General features: G+C 37.7%; 2 protein-coding genes across 3 annotated transcripts in view; both read right to left on the reverse strand.

The window, feature by feature from the left end:
* Nucleotides 1-1,056: 1,056 nt before the first annotated feature.
* LOC143890135 (very-long-chain aldehyde decarbonylase GL1-5-like) lies at nt 1,057-20,994 on the reverse strand. Of its 2 annotated transcripts, none has more exons than XM_077394699.1 (10): nt 20,886-20,994; nt 20,464-20,687; nt 20,116-20,339; nt 16,768-16,966; nt 13,505-13,880; nt 13,259-13,363; nt 8,749-8,949; nt 5,287-5,385; nt 4,317-4,490; nt 1,057-1,425 (listed from the first exon to the last, which is right to left on the reverse strand). In XM_077394699.1, the coding sequence occupies exons 1-10, from the start codon at nt 20,943-20,945 to the stop codon at nt 1,264-1,266; spliced, it is 1,824 nt and encodes a 607-aa protein (XP_077250814.1). In that variant the 5' UTR covers nt 20,946-20,994; the 3' UTR covers nt 1,057-1,263. The 2 variants fall into 2 exon arrangements, with proteins under 2 accessions (XP_077250814.1, XP_077250813.1); XM_077394698.1 differs by having other exon boundaries at nt 16,747-16,966.
* LOC143890134 (very-long-chain aldehyde decarbonylase GL1-5-like) overlaps nt 1,057-22,829 on the reverse strand; it is a 67,652-nt gene continuing 45,879 nt past the window's right edge. The window contains exon 11 of the mRNA XM_077394697.1: nt 1,057-1,204. The gene's annotated coding sequence lies outside the window, so the exon portion shown is untranslated. The remainder of the gene's footprint in view (nt 1,205-22,829) is intronic.

Here is a 22,829-nt window from a genome sequence, read left to right on the forward strand (position 1 = left end):
CTCTTTGGTTTGTGTTTCAGTCTTCAGCCTTGGACAATTATGTGCGTAGTTTTGGGACTTGGGACTTTTCAAAATCAATGTGTTTACATTATCGTATTAAAGCTTACATTAAGTACATTAGTATCGGTTTCTTGTTTACACTATCATATTAAAGCTTTCATTAAGTACATCAGTATCACTTTCTTCACAGACCTTCAGTTTTTCTTTTCACTTTCTTTAAATAACACTGTAAATAGCACGTTGATCATCATTGGAATCATGAATCATTCAAATCGAGTGATAATTGCAATATGTTATAGACTTGATCAAAGCATCTCCATATGAACAAAAAGGATTTTGTGTTAAATGTTTAATTCTTCCTAACAAGTTCAATAAGCAGATTCAATCACCAACCAATCCTGCTCTGGTGATGGGAAGTGGAGACTCACCAACAAACATGTATTGTTGTCCTGATTTAAGTGGGATGGGATTCAATTATAATGATCATGCTAAATGCATTTTACAAAGGGTTTCATTTATTTCCCTTGTTTAAAAAAATAATAAATACAATCACTAAACCACTCTAGGATGGTTTAAACAATAATAAATAAAATCACCAAACCACTTTTTGGAGAAAACATTTTTACTAACTTGGTTCAATCTAAAGCAGAGTAAATTTTTTCTTGGCTACTAATATTTGCATTGCCATGTTTTGATAATTGCGTTAACTCACCTTGTACTAAGTAAAAGAGCAACAGCAAATTGTGGGGGTGATTATAACCATGGTTTTAAATTTCGAGGTGGAGACCGACACCGAAATGGGTAAAAACCGAAACGGTCATTTATTTCGACCGAAATTTCGGAATTTAATATTGAATAAAATATTAAATATTAATTTAATATTTCACCGAAATACCGAAATTTAATATTGAATAAAATATTAATTTCGGGTTTGGTACCAGATTCGACCGAAATTTCGAAATTTCAAGGTCCGAAACTGGTACCGAAACCGAAATTTTAACCTTTGATTATAACAACCCACAACCCATTATGTACATATTCTCCATGAAACTGATATAGACAGAAAACTCCCATTGACAGTAAAAAAGTTTTATAAGAAAAATACAACAATATAAAAGCCCCTTACAAGATCTATAATATTCATCGTTTACTTATGATTAACCAAGTCCCTATAGAGATGCACATTATAGATTCATGATTTATTTATTTATTTTTGATAGGCCATGATTTATTTATTTTGATATAAAATTATAGGATAACTAATCACGCCTGGAATAGTGGAAGGAAGCCATGCTTAAGAGCAGCTATCCATACTTCCTCAATGTCAAGCATTTTGTCACCACACTCGTGTGCATCCCACTCTTCTAAGGCATGCACTATTCCTGCTACACGCCATGCGCTCATAACCCTCCTTGGGAGCCAGTTCTGTCATAAATGCAAATGTGGAAAGTTATATGTTCGTTGATTGGTAAGAAAAAAAGCATAAATAAAATTGTCCTTTAAACCATTTGCTTGGGCTTAATCAGAATCCCTTTTGATGCATAATAGAATCCCTCGTTTTCTTCTCGCATTATGCAGGAAGCAAACTGTTATGTGCATATAATTATGGTGCATATAGGTAGTTATAATCTAATTATTGTCTAGTTGTAGGGATGTGTTCTAGGGTTATGGTGTTAGCTGTGGTGTATGGGTTAAGGGTAGTGGGAGTAGGGGTGTAAACGGATCGAATTCGGAGCGGATATAGCCGATTATTGTCTAGTTGTAGGGATGTGTTCTAGGGTTATGGTGTTAGCTGTGGTGTATGGGTTAAGGGTAGTGGGAGTAGGGGTGTAAACGGATCGAATTCGGAGCGGATATGGCTATATCCGAATTCGATTACAGTATATACTATCCGAATTCGGATACGGATTCGGATTCGACTGATATTTAATATCTATTACCGAATTCGTATCCGTCCGATATTGTTCGAATTCAGATATTATCCGTATCCGTTTATCCGGTAAATTCGAACATTTTATTGCAGCACTTTATCTTTTTTCTCCTACTTACTCGAATGAATTTTCCAAACCCTAAAACTAGACCTCTACATTCTCTTCACAAAATTAACTCTCAAACCCTAAAATATATGAGATCCTCTTCTTCCTTTTAAAACAAAGGCAGAAGGAGGCGATGGGGATGGATGATAGTGTTGGTAGTGGTCTTTGGGTTTTTCCTTTTTTTTTGTACATGATGGAATGGGTTTGGGTTATTTTGATGGAATGGGTTTGGGCTATTTTTATTTTTATTTTTCTAAAAAGAATATTCACTTTTCTTATAGAAACAAAAGATAGTGTGTTATTACTAAAAATAAATATTAATGATATTATTAATAAGAAATAAAAAGGATTTACTTCTCGGATTCGGATGTTAAACGGATCGGATATACCATTGACTAGATTCGCATCCGCCAAGAGCCGGATATCTCATAAACGGATTCGGATAATATCCGCTTGAAACGAATTCGGATAATATTCGCTTTAAACGGATTCGGATGCGGACGGTAATCGAATTTCCCAATATCCATTTACACCCCTAAGTGGGAGTTAGTTGTTGAAAATGTGTCTTGTTAGTGGGTGTTGGTTACTTGTTATGTGTTATGTAAGTGGGTTAATGGGGTAGTTATGCGGCACTACCTTCATTCTTGTATTTAAGAAGTTTATGTTAATGAAAATAAAAGAGAAGAATTTTACAGCACAAAGGAGACTTTGTTCTAAGAGAGTCATGGTTCCTCTCGAATCGAGCCATTAGGAGGTCCGGTTGCCTCGAATCAACGTCTCTCCCCTTCTTTTCTATTTTTGTTTTTGCTTATTTGCGTTACAGCCAATTAGGCACATAACACAAACTTGAGAGGAATTAGATGCCTCCTCAAAGATAATTTCCAACGTTGTATGCTCTTTTTAACCAGCAACCTATCTATAAAAAATAAAAATGACGAGAGAGAGAGAGAGAGAGAGAGAGAGAGAGAGAGAGAGGGGTTCCCAAAATAGTACCTTTTAAAGGTTTTTTAGTAGTAGAGTTAGGTGCCAAATCAGTAGACAAGGGGCTGCAAGGTAGAGTAGCAGGTAAGTAGTCTTGCCGTAGGGGTGCAACTCGGGCAATTTCCAACCCGACCTAGCTCGAGGAAACCTTTTTACCAACCCAAACCCGACCCAACCTGAGCTTTAAAGCTTATAGAAAAAAGAAAGAAATTTGATAAAAAAATGTCGGGTTTCACTTGGTCGGGTTGCCCAAGCTCTCAACCCGAACCCGAACCCTAACTGATCTGACTTTTCTTCGGGTTGAACCTGACCCGAGTTGCACCCCTATGTAAGTTGTGGGGCTTTGGCTTCTTTTTGTAATCAAACATCACATGACACCCAACATTACTAGTAAACTAATAGTACTCCATATTGTACAACCAAAAATATGATTTAGTATCTAATTTATGTTAACATAAGTAATATTCAAGAACTTTGAAAATGATTAATGATAATTAACACTATATACTTTGAGAGAACATTTCTTACACACTTGTGTAGGTAAGTTACCTACACACTACCTTAAAATACAGTGGGGGCCCACATTGTTTGGGTGATCCAAACCATTCATTTGAATGATCCTCACATAGATAGGGTGTCCACAAAAAATCAGATCCATAGGATCATCCTAACCATTCAAACTATGGAGGCAAAAAATGGACTAATTTGTGAAGGTTTATACACGTCCATTTTACCTCCATAAATCGTAGGGTTGGGATGATCCTATGGATCTGATTTTTTGTGGACACCCTATCTATGTGAGGACCATTCAAATGAATTGTTTGGATCACCCAAATAATGTGGGCCCCCACTGTATTTTAAGGTAGTGTGTAGGTATACCTACACAAGTGTGTCGGAAATGTTCTCTCATATACTTTACATATAAGTGATTTATAGGTAAAATCCCTTTACAAAAAAGGGGATGGTAAATTCGCAACCCCTGTAGGATAATTGGCATCCCTTTAACGTGAATTGACTTAAAAAAGCGTTACTCTTCCACATAGCCTCCTTTAGAGGGGTGTGAATTTTCCTACAGGGGGTGCGAATTTATCATTTTCCACGAAAAAATATGGAGATAGTGTAGTATCATCATCTCTAGGGAGAGCTCAATGCAACTTAATATCTCGAGATTCTATCAGCTATTCATAATAGCATATAATTTATTCACATAATTATAGTTCTTTACCCAAATTAAACATGAGTTGTGAAGGAAAATTTATTAAAGAGATATCCTAGACAACCATGTTACAAAGTACTGACCTCGCACGCGTGCATGTTCTCAAGGTGCTTAGGGATCTTCATAGCAGGAGTGAGATAATAAGTGCAGTCCTTGCGAACTTTCTTTGGAGGAAACTGCGAGAAGGGAATGAAACGAGTCCCCTTGTATGCCCTCCTCTGATCTTCCTCCGACAATCCGTCTCCAACCAACCATGTCTGTCAAACTCAACATGCTTGTAGCATTTTTCATGACACTCTAAACAACTCTTCAAGCAACCATATACCCTTTTGGATATCTCTAAAAAAAATTTGCATATGATCTTGCACATAAATGATTTTGAATTTGAATATGATTGTTTGAAAATAACGGTTAGGGAAGTGATATATTCGCCCCCTTTTCTTCCCTGGGCCATCCCATCTAGTGTACATATGACCAAGGTTTTAAATTTCGGATTTAAGTGAGGACCGAAACGTTTCGAAACCGAAATTGCCGAACTTTACCGAATTTCAGTCAAAATTTCAGAAATTTCGGCCAAATTCGTGATAAAATATTATTATTTTTATTCCTTTACAAAATTTCAGCCAAATTTACTGAAATTTTGGCCGAAATTTCGGTAAAATTCCGGTAAATTCTGCAGAAATTTTGGAATTACGGATAAATCAAAACTTAAAACCTTGCATATGACTACCCTATTACACTACAAGCGGGTGGCCTAAGGAAGTAAAAGGGGCAAATATATCTTTTCCCTAATGGTTATATTAGTGATTGAAATGATATAATTAATATCTTCTGAAGGGGCAATAATGTCTTAATTGCAAATAAAATTAACTTAAAATCATTTTATTTGCCAATAAAGATCGATTTTGGTAGCATCCTAAAATTTTCAGCATTAAATTCGAAAAAAGCAACAATAGTCATCTATTGAGTTTTAAGAACCCTAAACCACAAAATAAGTGTGTTTTCCCACTCATTAGTATATATGTAAACCCTCTGTACTCAAATGAATATTACCTTCACATTGAGACTATCAGAAAAGACCAAGTAGCTCGCACACTCTGCTTGGAGCAGCAATTTCAGCTTCTCAAATTCATCCTTGCAAGCGGTTGTAACCTGTTCCAGCCCAAAGATGACAGTGTTGGAGTATAAATGATTAAATAACACTAGCTCAAACTGTAAACGTTATCATCACCGACGATTTAGCAATTATTCTTTATTAGGTCTGTAGGTGTTTAGAGTTTTTATTGTGTGGTTTACATAAAACCGTATGGATAGCTACAAAGAGTAGTTTTAGGCTGTGTTTAAAAACGCGGATGCGACACGGAACACGGCCAAGAAAAATCCTTGTCGACTCTGCGTGGATGCGGCCAAAAACACGGTTGACGCGGTCATAATTCGGGAGAGTCAAAGGAGTTTATTGACTTTGTAGGGCAAAATACGGAATGCGGATGTGGTGCAACACGGGAACGTGGGCAAGGTAAAAGGAGTCGGCTCGGGCGAGTTCCTTATCGAGTAAATGAGTTTTTAAACACTCGTTTTAGGTTATCTAGGATTGGTTGCTTTAATAGGAAGAGTCCTGTTTTATAGGTGGTGTAGTTATCATAAATAATCAAACTTCTGGATGCATATAAAACAGAAGTACTGGATTTGAGATTGTAACAGACCTTCCACGATTAAGTGAATTCACGTTTCAGCAAAAGTTTTTTTTAGTGCTTCCTCGGTTTTGCATATTGTGTGTCTCACGTAACAGTCTGTTTCCCTCTCTCATTAATTTCAATACGATCTATCTTCTAAAATTACCAAAGAAGTTCGTGCAAGTTGTATCAGAGCAAGGTCTTCGATCATAATACCGGTTTGTTCTTCGATTTTCTTCAAGGGGATATCGAAGTGGGAATACTGGTTTGTTTTTTTATTGCTTCGAGGTGATATCGAGGTTGGAAAAAAAAGGAGGAGGAAAGTGGTGGTATGTTGGTGGGGATCGAAAAGCTCAATAATACCAACTAAAACTATTGGAAGTCGTATCTTCAAGGCCAGGATCTATGTGAGATAGTGAACGGCGACGACACCGAGGCACCAGAAAAGGGAGTGGATACGCTGCTGCGGAAGTGGAAGATCCGTGCCGGAAAAACATTGTACGTCAATATAGAGGGAGTTGGTTGAGCATACTAGAAATGCGAAAACTCCTGAAGAAGTGTGGTGGGCACTCTCATTTTTCTTTTCACGGGCGAACGATGCACGGTCGTAGATGTTGGAGAACGAGATCAGTTCATTAACACAAGGTAATTTATCCGTCTCTGATTATTTCATCAAAGTCAAGAACTTGTGTAATGAGATTTCACAGTTAGATGATGATTCTAAGATTAGTGAAAACCGGATGCGGAGATTGATTATTTGTGGCTTGGGCCCGAGTTTAGCGGATTTATCACCGCTATACGTGGTTGGTCAACGCAACCATCTCTCATGGAGTTGTAGAATTGCTTGATTAATCAAAAGATGTTGGCATGACAGGTGGCCGAATTGCTGTGAAAGAGAGTGAGGAATCGCTTGTGGTGAATAGCAAGTGGAAGTGGCAGAAAAATAAGAAGCCGAAAGATGGCTATAAGAAAGGTGATCGGGCTAATAACAATGATAAATCACAAGAAAAATGTGATTTTTAGTGTTGTCGATGTGGTAAACAGGGTCATATTAAAAGAAATTGTCGGGCTAAGATTGAGAACGATGATGGGAATGTTCTCAACGAATTCAAAGACAAAGAGGATGACGATGGTGAATGGGACATGCAAGCTTCTTTTGCTTGTGATGTGGTAGTGGAAGAAACTGCTACGGAATATGACTTTGAGAAAGGGGGGGGGGGGGGGGGGGTTACATTGAATGTTCTAGAACCCCCTATTGTGAAGAGTCATTATTTTGAAATAAATTCGATTTGTAATCAAGAGACATTTATGGTGGAGTGAAATGTCTCAGAAGATAGTAAGGCGGTGGAACTGACTTCTTTTTGTAGAGGCAAAAGACATTGAGTGGAGTGCTTTTCTCTACATCGAAGAAAAACTAGGTGATTTGTGTGAAGTAGCTATTACGACTACAAAGATTGTGGTTGTCGGCAGTTTGGAAGACACAAACAATAGTTACCGAACAGTTGGTTCAGAATGTTCGAATCATGTGATTAATGTTCCGTTTGACAGTGATTCTAGTAGGGGTGATGTTGAGTAAAAAAACCTCAGGAGGAGGTGATGACGAGAGAAGAAAGTTTAAAAAGCCCAAAGTTTGCAGATGTGGTATATGTAGTGACGTCAGTTGAAGAAGTTGGGATTACCGAACTAGCATTTTTTGAAGAAGCCAAAGGTGTTCCTAAATTGAAGGAAGCAATGTGAGTGGAGAACCTAGACTTGAAGTAGAATGAAATGTGGGATCTAGTTCCACTGCTTGTTGGAGTGTACCTATTTCGTGTAAGTGGGTGTACAAGGTAAAGACGAAAGTAGATGGATCAATAGAAAGGTTCAAGGAGAGACTTGTTGCTCGAGAATTCTTACAGAAGTACGGGCATGATTATGACGAGATGTGCAATCCAGTTATGATGGTTCGTGTGTTTGTAGCCCTTGATGCTTTCGAAGGGCTGGCTACAAGAAGATCATAAAGTTTTTAAAGGGACTTGGCACGATCGGTATAGAGTCATCGCTAAGGGGGAGTACTAGAGTCAATGTTGTCTCGTGCACAATGTCGGAGGGGCCGAGCGACGGGTTTGATTTATGACCTGATTGATTTGAAGTTGCTTAAGTGTGAGTTGGTTCTGCGTTGGAGAATTATAAACATTATCATTACCCGACCATTTAGCAATTATTTTTTATTAGGTCTCTAGGTGTTTAGAGTTTTTATTGTGTGGTTTACATAAAACTGTATGGATAGCTACAGGGAGGAGTTTTAGGCAAGGTCTTAAATTTCGACCAAAATCCAAAATTTCGGGTTTCGGTTGAGAACGAAACCGAAATCGCCTATACTTGAAACGGTATTAAATTTCTCGGTTTTGCATATTTTGTGTCTCACGGCACAGTTCGTTTCACTCTCTCATTAATTCCAATACCATCTATCTTCTAAAATTTCCAAAGAAGTTCACACAAACCGCTTTTGGAGTAATTGGTTGTTACACATGGTATCAGAGCTATTGCCTAACAGCAGGTCCTACGTTCAAAACCCAACAACTCCTTGATATTGAAAATTCATTTGTATGGCCAACCTAAAAGAGGGGCCACATGTGCCACATGTATTGAACGATTCTAACAGCTTAGGCTTTTGGTGTAATTGTTTATTTCACAGTTACAACTATAAGAGTAGTGGTCAAGGGTTCGGTAAGTGATGAGCCATCAGATGAAAAAATGGCTAACTCATGGTATAAGCTTTAACACTTTTATTTTGTTCACTTCATACAAAAATTAAAATAAAGTAAAGAATGACATTTATAAGTGTAACGAATCAATATACCTGAATACCCTTTTGGCATAAAGCTAGAGCAGCAGCACAACCTGTTTTAGAAAGTTTTCCTCTCATTAGAACTTGCTTTGTTCCTTTAGGAATGTTACGCAGTACAATGGCAACTGCTAAGGTACTCCCGTCCACGACCCTGATCTTGAGTCCTGGGTGCCTTTGAAGATAAAGCTCACCATTTTTGTTCAGTTCCTCTCCCTACATTCCACGAGTACAAATAGAGAATGAAAAACATAGCAAAATATCCACACAATCGAAAACAATTTACACCCCAAAAATTAAATAAGTAGCCATACAATTGAGCATGTTTTGTTTAAAATGTAATTGCTTGGGATAGAGACATGAAATTGGTAATCAATATTTTGCATGTTCTGAACACTGGCAGTGATCCCAGCTATGGACAAATGTAATTGACATGAGATACGGCTCAAGGCCTTGCAATTGGACATCTGATGATAAATTTAGGCCCAATGCATTACAGTTTGGAGGGATATTTTGAGGCAGAATTTCAAATTTGAAGAGGGTGTGAGATAGAGTTTATAGTGGAGATAGAGTGAAGTTTTGGTGAGACAATGCCGTCCGACCCGACTTCAGACGGTTTCTTCCCGACTTATTTGACTCTCTGGCCGCAGTTATTTAGGTGCTCTTCTTCGTATCAAGAGTTGTTTGCTTATAGTGGTTTGGCTAGGATCCGATCATGCTCATTCTGATATATGTATGGTAATGAGACCGTGGTCTCAAGTAAGTAGGGGTGGTCCAATTTAGTGTTCCTGTCACCGCATCGCATGAGCCTATTATGATCAGTTCTCGGACCTCTCTAGAGAATCCACGGACCATGATGCTCTTGTGAAGGACTATTTTGGAATAGAAGGAGACAAGATTTCTTACAGAATTGAATTTGGGAGAAATTTCTTTGAAAGAGTAGTGGACAATGTTGTGTATCTCATTCACCTGGTAGTCTTACTACGTTGGGAAGGTGTGAAGTGATAAAAGGGTTTGGATCTTGAACAACTTTGGATCCTTCACAGTGAAGTCATTCTACCTATATCTTGCTTATTCGTCCCCTCCGTCGCAGCTTTCCAAAGTTTAGAGCATTCCAACTCTTCCTAGAGTATGCGCGTTCGGTAGGACAGCTTGCCAGTACAAGATTCAGACGATAGACCACCTTCGACGTTGCCATATGCTTATAGTAGACCATTGTACCCCTTATATGGGGGGGGGGGGACAATGGATCATATGTGCTTATTCATTGCAATTACGCTAGACATCTGCCAGAATTTTGGATCTATTTGGGATCTAACGGGTTCTCCCCGCTCACATCTATGAGCTTCTCGACAGTTGGCTTTTTGGGCCGTGGTCCCATAAGGGAAGGATCTTGTGGAAGCTTGTGTTGCTGGCCACTCTCTGGGTCCGTTTGAAAGAGAGATGCTTGTACAATTAAAAACGTAGATAAGAGCACATTCTCTATTTATTCAAGGATTGTAGCTTTAGTCATCTCTTGGGCTAACGTCCTATCCAACTTCAGCTTGTATTCGACCACATATATTAGATGCTGCTGGAAGGAGATTTGTCTCGGTAGGGACCATCCGGAGATTGTCGCTCCTAGATGGAATCCCCCTAACCCTGGATGGTTGAAGTTAAAACTTTGATGGATATAGCTTTAGCAACCTAGGGTCGACAGGTATTGGAGGGGTTCTTAGAGATGAAAACAGTTCCACCAAGTGCATGGATTTCTCTGGACCGATCGATACCAAGGATTCAAGTATGTCAGAGTGATCCTTCAGGGTATTAGATTGATAGAGGGTAGTGATTTGGACTATCTCATAGCGGAAAGAAATTCCCTAAATGTTATTAGATGGCCAGGGGTGTCCTCACCCATGGAGATTCTCTCAGTTCAAGGATGAGATTGACCGCGTGGTGGGTCACTCAGTTCTTTACCATCACGTTAGGAGATCGGCAAATGGAGAAGCGGACTAGCTAGCTCGAGCTGGATTGACATCAGAGACTTGATTACTTACCCCTTGAGTTCTGTTGTCCTTGTAGAGTCTTTCTCTTTGACCCCATTACTGTCTTGTTCGTTGTCCATTTCTTTCTAATAGAATTTCACCTTTTCAAAAAAAAAAAAAACATTGGCAGTGATCGTTGTTTCAAGTGTCAAACGAAGGCCATCTTGTCCAAACCACGTAAATTTCTTGTTTGTGCATCTTGTAGTTTCTTTATTTCTACTATATTGTTTCTTTGTGCACAGTCAGATTGGATTCTGCTTATCAGATTTCTCAACAGTTTCCAGTAAAGAAAGTCACACACAAGGTTTTTTTTAGACCATGTACTAGAAATCATCACTTCAACCCATTTATATATGTATCTATAATTTATAAGATACCCCACGTACACATGAATCTTTTGGTTGTCATTCTTTCATGAATAAATTTTATTAGAAAATGTTTTCCATGAAATTTTTATTTGATTTTTTTTCTATGAAAATTTTTTTATTGGAAATTTTTTCCAAAGAAAATAAATGTTCTAATATTTTTTGAACACATTTTACATCGAAATTATTTTCCAATATAAAAAAATCACTATTTTAAAGGAAAATTATAACTTACTTAGGCCTTGGATTTTTCCATGAAAATATTTAAACCTGCTTGTGCATAGCATGGGTGGGGGTCACCATTTAACACCATTTTTTTTGGGTGGGTCGGCCCCCCAATCGTACACGTTGTTTTGTTGGGGTGGGGCCCAATGTCCTCACGCAAAACTGTGCATAAGGTGGGGTCCACCATTTTACACATATTTTTATGGAGTGTGGCCCACAATTTTACAACTCATGTTTTAATAGGTAGGTCCCTCCATCCACCCAAACTCATGCAAAGGGTGGAGCCCATCATTTTGCACCTCTTGCTTTGATGGAGTGGGGCCTTACCATTTTACAACATGCATAGCATGGGCCATGAATGTGAGAGTGTATGTGTAATCAAATATTCATTGATGTTAGTGAGTGTTGGGGTAAAAATTGCCAACCAATTAGAAGTGGACATGTTACATCCAATCGGAAATGGACACATGACGGACACCTAGCCAATGGCAAGTCGGACTCTTAATTCTTTCCATAAATAGGGGCACAATCTCCACGGTACACAGTTGCTTTTGTCTTCATTCAATTCTAGAGAGCGCATTAGAGAGCGCATATTACTATTCTAGGTTTGACTTGAGCATTGGAGAGCCTTCCTGGAGTCCAAACACCGAGTGGCTTTCTTACCATTTGCTCATGAGTGCAGGTCATTTCCTCAGGTGTGCCTCCAGTTGGGACCCATTCTACCTTAGGTAGATTTCAGCGGCAATAGTGGGCTTCAACGAGACTTAGTTTGAAGATATGAAGTAGTACAAAGATGCAATCTTACCGCCCCAGTGATAAGATTCTTACATGATAAATAATTGAGATGGTGTTTGTTTTTTTGTTCAAGGAATTTGTGATGATATTTTGAGGATGCTTGTGCCCTTTGTTGTGAAAGAGAAGAGGTAAGAATAGTTGGACTCTTAGCAAAGGGAGGTGTTGAAGAGTGTTGTAGGGTAGTTTGGTCATTACATGTATGTGTGAGGAGTATTATAGTCTTTGTATCATGTTGCCCTAATTGGGCCTATATATACATCATATTACATGGGAGCTCCCTAGTGGAGAATCTCTCATCTTCTCCTTCCTTATCTATTCTAATGGCTTTCTGACCATTTGCTCATGAGTGCAGGTCATCTCCTCAGGTGTGCCTCTCTACATTAGGTAGATTTCAGCGGCAATAGTGGGCTTCAAAGAGCCTTTGTTTGAAGATAAGAAGTAGTACGAAGATGCAATCTTACCGCCCCAGTGATAAGATTCTTACAAGATAAATAATTGAGATGGTGTTTGTTTTGTTGTTCAAGGAATTTGTGGTAATATTTTGAGGATGCTTGTGCTCTTTGTTGTGAAAGAGAAGAGGTAAGAATAGTTGGACTCTTAGCAAAGGGAGGTGTTGAAGAGTGTTGTAGGGTAGTTTGGTCATTACATGTATGTGTGAGGAGTATTATAGTCTTTGTATCATGTTGCCCTAATTGGGCCTATATATACATCATATTACATGGGAGCTCCCTAGTGGAGAATCTCTCATCTTCTCCCTCACTCTTCTTCTCCTCCTTATCTATTCTAACATAAGGTTTTGGTACAAAAGGGAGATTTTTGCCTTTTTCATTAGAAGATTGTTTTTCTTATTTAAAAAAAAAAAACCAGGTTGTTTAGATAGGTTAAAGAAAAGATTGTAACCAAATTATTAAGGATATTAAAAATCTTATCGTCTCCTGGAAAAACTTAGAATCCACGAAGGGGAACCTTCAAATCCACGAAGGGACTCTTCGAACTGATGAAAATCAAGATAAGATCACTACTAGCTTGATTAATATCTCAAAGGATAAACTGGTCGTGTACAAAGCAAAACGTATTAGTGTGATAATATTTACAGACTTGTTGTGTTGTATTTACCTGATTTAGAAGTCCTAAGCTCAACACCTTGACCCCTTCTCTTTCCGCCTCCAATATAGCTTCCTCTATCAATCTATTAATTGTAGCTCTCTTGCATGATAAATACTGCAAAGAAAGGCATCACATTAAGCATTAATATTCAACTAAAAAAATAAGAAAAATTGTCATTCTGAAAACATTAAAAAACAGTTATAATTTCTTCTACTAATAAGTCAATCCAAATGGGCAACAATTGCTATCTCTTACTTGAAAACTATATCTTGGTATTGCCCATGTTTGCATTTTGACCTTATTCAACGTAGTACTCTCCACAACGAAGGTGGAACCAAAGATCCATGTCAGTAACATAGACCCCCATGAAATTGGCCCCATCATCCATAAATACCATTTGGAAGTATGAGGTTTTGAAGCTAAGGAGGCCAATCCAAGCCGTAGATGGTAGATTGATTGTAATGTAGTTGGATGGGTAAGATGCACAACATCTGTCCTCTCCTCCTTTCCCTTTAGCGAAGCTTCGTATAGGTCATCCGAAGACTTGTCCACCGTACCGTATATATAATCGTACATTGGCATGAAGAGTGCGTAGTTAGTACGAAATTGCGTGTGGTGGAGAGAATGATACCTGTTTAATGAAACCATTTACAATTAACACGGCGTAAGGAATTTTTTTTTTTTTAATGTCAATGAGAAATATCGCTTAACAATACCGTTAAAAATAGGGAAATGATATCACCACTGCGTATTTTGATGATTCACACTCCTCACTTTATTAAAAAGTATGGTATGCCCCATACCACAGGATGATTCCAAACCGTCCATTAGATGGGCAACAGCCTAAATAGGTTGTGCCCCAAAAATCATTTCCATAGGTTGATCCCAACCCTCTGTATCTATATAGGGTTAGGATCAACCCTCTAATATTCAGTCCCTCTATAGATCGGAGGGTTAGGATTAACCTATGAAAATGATTTTTTGGGGCACAACCTATTTTGGCTGTGGCCCATCTATTGCACGGTTTGGATCATCCTATGGTGTAGGCCACACCGTACTTTTTAATAATGTGAGGAGTGCGATCATCAAAATATGGTAGTGGTGAATGGTGATATCATCTCCCTAAAAATAATTCATTAATATTACATTTAGGCATTTTGCATCATTTCATCTTGCCTTAATTTGTTTTTACTTTAGGCCCAGTTTCTTTTGAAGTAAAAACGGCTGTAGGACAAATTTTGCACTCATTTTTAAATGTAAATATGGGTGTAAATTTTGTTTTAAGCCCATTTGGCGTTGAAAGCAATGGAGCATTATCAGATATGGATACACTTACTTCGTCATAGAACGCAAGGGGGCATAAAAGTGTCTGAGGTAAAATTTTACCGCTGTAATTATGTTTTTGGCTGTGGTAAAATACGGCATGAAAGTTTTACAGTCTTTGTTTGACAAAATTTTGTACGATTGAAAATATTTACTATTGTGACATTAATTAACATTTGCTATTACCATTCATCTTCGTTTACAATTTGAAGGATATTCGTTAAGATTCTTGTTTTATGTGACATATTTGTCCATAACTTTTTAGCCAAACTTTCTCCAAAGAAAAGATTCCAACACTTATTAGTTGTTTTTTCGACGATATACACTAGTACAATTATCTACTCGTAAATCATCAAATAAAATAAAGAAAATTACAAATTAGCATGTAGAAATTCAAATAAACCATCAAATGCTCCAAGAAGCCTCCAAAACTTCAATAACTAATGCATCATCTCCAACGAAAATCAAACGTCTTGTTTGGATTGCAGGAATTTTCCGGAAAAGTTTCGAAAGATAAAATATTTCAAAAAATTCCTAACAAAAAAAGATAATTTGAACCAACCCTATTCATTATTTTCAAGTGGACATGAGGGTTGAAGTCCCTAAAAATCAGGAAACGAAATCCTGGAAACTAGTGAAGTAGCTAAAATTCCAGAAACAAAAAAGTCTACTAAAAACCGGACCGACATTTTCCAGACTTTTCGCAGCAACTCATCACCGGAAACACTAGTTTCAAAAATTTTGCTTTCTGATTTTTAAGGATTTCACTCTCGTCTCCACTAGGAGAAGCCCGATTTATCATCAAAACAATTTCGTGGCAGCCAAACGTGCCTTCAGAGACTAGGGAAGGAAAATCCTGCCAATATTCTTTTAGGGGCCGTTTGGATGCATGGGTTTTCCCCTCTGAGCAATGAGAGTTGACTCGGCATAACCGCAACGCCCCAACAGATCTCATATCTGCGCAATAAATCGTCTCATAGGGTCCATTGATCTACTTGGTAGGCACAAGTCCAGTTCATTTTCATGATCCAACCTTGATTGGATGACCCTAGCCTCTTGATCACTCAAGCCTCAATTAGGGTTCCGCCAAGAAAAGTTAAACCTTAATTATAGGCCTAATGCTTAGGGATGAGATGCCCATTTTTTGCCAATTCAACAAAATTGGACAGCTTTAGATTTTCTGTTATGGTATTATTTTCAAAAAAATTCTTCACTATTGCTTAAGAGGTCGTTTTTCAACAAGTCCGAACTTATCTCTGTAATGTTAGAACAAGAAATAAATTTAGGGGCTATTTGGATACCTGGAAATTTATCTTTGAAAAACTTTTCCTCGGAAAATGAGTTCCACCTAACCCATTTCATCGATTTTTTTTCTAAAATAAAAAAATTCAGTAATTTCAAGGTAAATTGCAACCCTGTTATACCTTGAAATTTTATTTTCCATAGAACTTTTTCCATAATTTATTTTCCATACATCCAAATGGCACCGAAAGAAATCCCTTTCATTTGGCATGATTTCAATCAACCATAGTTTAAAAACTCCCCTGTGTCATCATTGACTCGCCTGAGTCAGCTCGTTTTACCTCGATCGCATTCTTGTCTGAATCCATATTTTTCTGCACAAAATCAGCCAAAACTCTTTGGACTCTCCCTAGTTGTGGCTGTGTTAGGTAAGTACTCAGCCGCGTCAACCAAGCACCACACAATGTCAACTAGGAGTTGTGTTGGCCACATTTTGGCCCGCATCCGCATTTTATTTGAATGGCATTATAGATTTTCTATTCATTTATTCATTTATTCATTTGTTTAATTAATTGGTAGAGCTTGCTTCTTAGTGTTTTCATTACAAGAAAAAAAAACGGAAACACAAGAAAATAATTTTAGAATTTTGTCATTTTCTAAATATGGTGGCGGTAAAATTGGAAATTTGGCCAAAAAAAGTATTTAAAACACATTTTAAACGCGTTTAAAATGTTTGCTAAAAAAAAGGAGTTTTATTGGTTGTAAAAGTTTTAAAGGGAGTTTTATACTGCACACCGATAAAACGCGTTTTTTTTCAAAAAAAAAAAAAAAAAAACACCATTTAAAACAAATCATCCTGTGGAAATAAGCATCTGTTCTTCTACTCCTTTAATTTACTAAAAATTTATATAATGTTGGGGCTAGAAACTTACGAGGGAGTGTAGATTATGTACTTGAGCGTAGGGAAGATGTGAAAGAGCCACTTGGGAACAATCTCAAAGTTGCAATGCCCCAAGTTGTTCATGAAATCAATAAAAGTCATGTAACCATAGACTGATACAATGGAAGCCGTTCTTGAGAGCGCCGTAGTCATCAAAGGTATTGCAAATAGTATGAAGTAGATCAGCATTTCCGCAAAAGGATGTACCACGGCTGTCAAACAGACATAAAATAAACAACGTATAAATGCACATTGGACATAAGCTGCCGGTAAAATAAATAGGTGTTTTTTTTTTTTTTTTTTTTTTTTTTTTTGGCGCGGGGGGTGGGTTTCGGGCGTGGGGGAGGCAGACTGGTCCCACTCATATTTTGCAAAATGAATTGTATGACCAACACCATAGGATGATCCAAACCGTCCATTTGATGGGCTACGACGTACCAAAATCTCATTTCGATAGGATAATCCTAGCCCTCCGATCTCAAGAGAAACTACATATTATGGAAACCGATCTATAGATTGGAGGGTTGCGATCATCCCATGGAAATGATTTCGGGGGTACAATCTATTTACCTTGATTTGGATCATTATATGGTGTGGGTCGTACAGTATCCCAATTGTAGCCCCCACATAAATATTTTTCAAAATGAATTGTACAGTCCACATCATAGGATGATCGAAGCCGTCCATTTAACGGGCGGAGACGTAAATACGTTGTGCCCCCAAAATCATTTCCATAGGAGGATTGCAACCCTCCGATCTGTAAGGTTTCCATAATATGCAGTCTCTATTTAGATCGGAGGGCTAGGATCATCCTGTAGAAATGATTTTTTCGGACACAACCTATTTACAATGTGGCCCATCAAATAGACAGTTTGGATCATCCTATGGTGTGGGCTGTACGGTTCATTTTGAAAAACATGGGAGGGGCCTACCTTGCTCACCAACCGTTCATGTTGGAGGGAGAGAGAGAGAGATACACCGGTTTGGAGGTGTTGTACCCGCTGTAGAGTAGAAGGCGGGGGGATATCACCGCCCTTAATTTATTTATATCATCATGGAATAGGTGCTCCATCTATAGTACGAGGGATGCAACTTAGGTCAGGTTTTACCTGACCGGAAAATTGTTAACTTACCAACTTCTCCAAAAGCTTAAGCTGTTGGAGAAGGTAGTATTTAATCATTTATACTTTAATACTCCCCCTCACGTGTGGCTCACTTGGCAAACACATGGCACATGAGGTCCCACTTTGGGCTGACCATTGCATGTAGATTTTTGCTATCCGGGAGGTTTGAACTCGAGACCTTTGGCTTTGATACCATATGAAACTTACCAATTACTCCAAAAGCTTAAGCTGATGGAGATGGTTTGGATTTAATCTTTTACACTTTAACAGCTTAAGCTTTTGGAGAAGTTGGTATGTTAGCAAAAATAACATGGATCCGGTTTAGAAATCATGGGTCTTGGGTTGGGTCCAGTTTTAAATTGGAAAACCCGACTCATATGGGTGTACTGTGACTTTTCTAAATACCTATTGAATAACATAGCAAATTATATTTCAATATACTGCTACAATTCTTTTCATTGAGGTGATCATGTCTGTTATGTGAAAATACAGTGTCCTTAAATTTATACACTTCATGACATACATTATACTGCTACAATTCTTTTCATTGAGGTGATCATGTCTGTTATGTGAAAATACAGTGTCCTTAAATTTATACACTTCATGACATACATTTAGAGAATTTTCGTTTGAAGATTTGTTTTAACTTTTTTTTACAATCTTTAAAATTAGTCACTATCCTATGCTAAAAAATGAAAACCCGACCCGACCCTACCTGAGAAACTATCTTGGGTAGGGTTGGGTTTACGAATCTCGGGTTTTCCTATAAAAATTAGACCCAAGGTTTTAAATTTCAGTTTCGGGGGTAATTTCGGTCCTCATCAAAACCGAAATTTTAGCTGAAATCCCGAAATTCAGTAGAAGCGCTCGAAATGTCATTTTCTTGGGCGAAATGTTGGCTGAAATTTTGTAAAGGAATAAAAAATTAATATTTTATAAAGAATTTCGCCAAAATTTCTGAAATTTCCGAAATTAAGACCTAAATTTGGTAAATTTTGGCAATTTCGATTTCAGAACGTTTCGATTTTGGTCCTCACCGAAATTTCGGATTTCACCTGAAATTTAAAACCTTGATTAGACCTGACCTAACCTCAGATAATTCTCAGGTAGCGTAGGGCTTTGGGAAATCCGAAGCCCGACCCTAGTTGCACCCCTAATCTATACTTTTGCCCGATCCACTCCGTAGAGGCCCGCCCCTTGGAGGCGCTGAAAACACGTTTACACAAGGTGAGGGAGAATCCACATATATAGCCCAGAAATCTCTTCTCCCTTTCCCACATGGGATCTTACAGAATCCATATCCTCTAGTCCGAAACCAGGAGCAACAAAGTCCGTTGGAACGTCCCGATCCAATTGGAGGATGTTAATGTACAAAAGAATCTTTCATATTTTCATTCATTTATGTCATGAATGATATTATTGACCACATATATATTATTATTACCCATAAAAAAAAAATGAACGATATTATTGTACTATTTAAAAATTCTAATCAAAACTATACATAATATCTCAATTTTCCACTTTTAGATTCAATGGCTATTCTCTAACGCTAAGCCCTAACTCTGTACAAACTAAGAATATTGGCCTTGGGCACTCTGATAGACAATCCAATTAGAAATCAACCACGATGTGGTTCAAAAATTACATTCCAAAAAAGGTTCCGTTGGTTGGTTGCAGGTATTCACCTTAAAGAGGGTGTAACACGGAGTAGACAAGCCTTGGATTTTCCTGAAACTTACCATATAAAATAGTGATAAGTAGTGTTTGGTTGTCAACCTCGTAGAGTAGTGGTAGAGAGTGTCATTACCAATATAAAGGGAGGAGAGAAAGAGAGAGCATTCCTAAGAAATTCAAGCAAAATTTCACCTTTGTTGTTCTTTTAGGCTTCAACAGGAGGTGACAAGGGTGACACATGTGTCCCTGTTGGTAGTCTCCAGGGATGTCAATGCTATATTAGCATGCAACCAAACAAGAAGTTTTGTGTGGCACCTAAATGCCAAGTAAAAACCCCTAAGCAATCTAGTTTGTGACCAAGACATAGGTGGATCTATCCAAACTGAATCCGTTGAGCAATATGAACGACCCCAAGGCAGAAGTATAAGTTTGCGATCATATATGCAGGTATTATATATGTATAAAAAAGTTGAGAAGTACAAGTTAGGGCACTTATTTGATGAATTTTCAATCGTATATGTCGGGAATATAATGCATATATAAGGGAAAGAAAAGCTCACATGTTATGGGTTCAGTAACAATAGAGGAATGGTGATGCGAGTGATATCGAGAATACAAGTAATGATGGTGCAGGGCTCTATGAAGCCAGTAGTAGAGGAACTCCACTGGACCCACATGAAGGAGAATAGTGATGATAATACCATCGGTTCTCCAAAGGGATATCCCGGGAAAGTGCTTAGTAACCACGTACAAAGCAGCTCCATTCAAGAGGATCTGATCATCCCTGCCATTTATTTCTAAAACAAGTGAGTGTGTGTGTGTGTGTGTGTGTGTGTGTGTGTGTGTGTGTGTGTGTGTGAGAGAGAGAGAGAGAGAGAGAGAGAGAGAGAGAGAGAGAGAGCACTAACCAGTTTGCTTCTCTGTCCACCTGCTCAAATTCAATACCCTTGTGAACTATTTTGTGCTTGCTTCTACCCGTTTGGAACCGAGATATGCTTATCCATATCTGGTTATGAATCCATCTCGATAGCAGAAAAGGGAAGATAAGAAAGCTCAACAGATCCCTTTCCACTTCTCCTTTGGTCACGAATGAGTATGTACTGTGTGCTACCCAAGGTGCCAAAATCATGTACTTCAAGGACCATGCCAAAGGAAAGAAAAAACAAAAAATGCAAGAGAGTTGGGAGATTAGTTAATAAAAACTCATCACATATAACAAACCCAAAAAAGGAAGAAAGAAGACAAAAAATAGAATATAAATCATTATGTTAAGGCAAATATACGCATGTTGAAAGAAAAATACATGAAATGAAGAAGAAAGTGGGAATACCTTGAAGCTCCCAAGCCTCTGCCATGGCCATTCGGTGAAGAGTCCTGGTTTGGAAGCCATTTTTCTTTCTTCCTCCGTTTTGTGTTCTTGTTTTGAAAGCCCACTACTCAAATTTATACAAGACTACAGGTATGGAATTTGATAGGGACTTTTGGAGAAAGGCATTTCACAGCCGGTTGTTGCAAGAAAGAACATCTACCTTACATGAATTAAATGAATAAGATAAAATCTGCTGAAAAGTGAGCCTACAAACCAGGTTTAAAATTTCAGTTTCCGTACTTGTGTCGGACCTTGAAATTTCGAAATTTCAATCCAAATTTTGAAATTTCGGTCTAAATCTGGTACCAAAAAAAACAATATTTTATTCATTATTAAATTTCGGCCGAAATTACCAATTGGGGGCTGAGGTGGACTTCCCTCCTTCCTCCACAGTATCTCATTTTCCTACCCTACCCGTTTCCAATCTTCAAAAATTCCGAAATTCTATTAAATCTCCCATAATCTTATCTCACCGATTATATCTCTCTATGAAATTAATCACAATTCACATCTAACCATACTTAGTGCAATGATTCCTTTTCAATTGTATTTTCACACGCTAATAATTATCATTTATAAATGGAAAAAATCTAATAGATCTGGTCCAATCCTCTCTCTCTCTCTCTCTCTCAGCACCAATTTCCTTATAATTCACCATTAATAATCCATTTCAGTTTAAATTACAAATAATAATTAACTCCCTTCCTCCACATTTTCTAAATTCAGAGCAATAACCTCTTGGTATTTCTAGATTTTCTGTCCTACCAATTCCAATGTCCGTTTCCAAATAAACCCATGCATACCCTATTTAACGTAAAACGTTTCTAATAATGACCCATAAAACCCATTAAACAACATTTCTATCTTAAATTCGTTTAAATCTCATTGTTTTCTTATTTCACCTTCCACCTTCTCTAAATGCAAACCCATAACGTTTTTGCTAAAACTTTTTGCATTTCTTTAAAATTTGCCTTAATTATCAAACATGAAACGTCAAGAGTTTAACGTACACAATAATGTGTACGTTAAACTCCGACGACTCCTAGTTAACCAAACCCATGTTACGTCCATAAACGGGTCCCACCTTGGGCTGAAATAAATCTCTTTAGTTATTTTTTATTTTCATATTTACTTTAAGTTGTTTAGTATAGGTAGGACTCTTATAGATAAGGGTTATCTAGATTAGTGATTTTTCTATAAATAACATGTACGCACTCTTTTATAAATGAATGAAGAAAATTATTCCAGAAAGTGTGTCGTTGTGTACAAAGGAGGACTAATCCTTCCTTCAAAGTGGATCGATCAAGAGGCTGATGTTCCCTCTAAGAAGATCAAATCACTTTACGAACAACTTAGATTCGTAACAGCCCATCCTCCCCGAACTGCAATTCGGGTGTGGGATTTTTTCTTTGATTCTATCCACACAGAAGCAAAGATAGTGCACGATGGTAGGAGGTCATGTGCAGACATGAATGGCGAGACGGGCTAGCAACCCATGGATCCAAAGTTAATAGGGATCAACATTGCGACAGCTCACACCGAATACATTCTAAACAACACCAATTGCTATTGCTTTTCTTTGTCTGAATTCGCCTCCGTACACCCTCTTCGAATTTGCTCACCGTTCTTGATGCAACCCAACTCATAGGGCAGATTTGTTTCCAATTTCATACATGTTAATTAGATACATTTATTTCTATTTTCTTTCGTGCCAATTAGGACATATTTATTTCTATTTCCATGCATGGCGAAATAAGGAATATATCCATTCCATGCATAGCTAAATAAGGTCATTTATGACTGAGTTTATTTTTTTATATTTAAATTGCCTTTAATATGAAGGTACCAATTTTAAATGTTTCATTTTGCTTATAAGAGATTCCATTTTTAGAATCCCTCCTAATC

Source organism: Tasmannia lanceolata, unplaced genomic scaffold (assembly GCF_043159265.1).
Source record: "Tasmannia lanceolata isolate RefF3 unplaced genomic scaffold, GAP_Taslan_0.1 ptg000013l, whole genome shotgun sequence".
In the NCBI taxonomy this organism is placed as follows: Eukaryota; Viridiplantae; Streptophyta; class Magnoliopsida; order Canellales; family Winteraceae; genus Tasmannia; species Tasmannia lanceolata.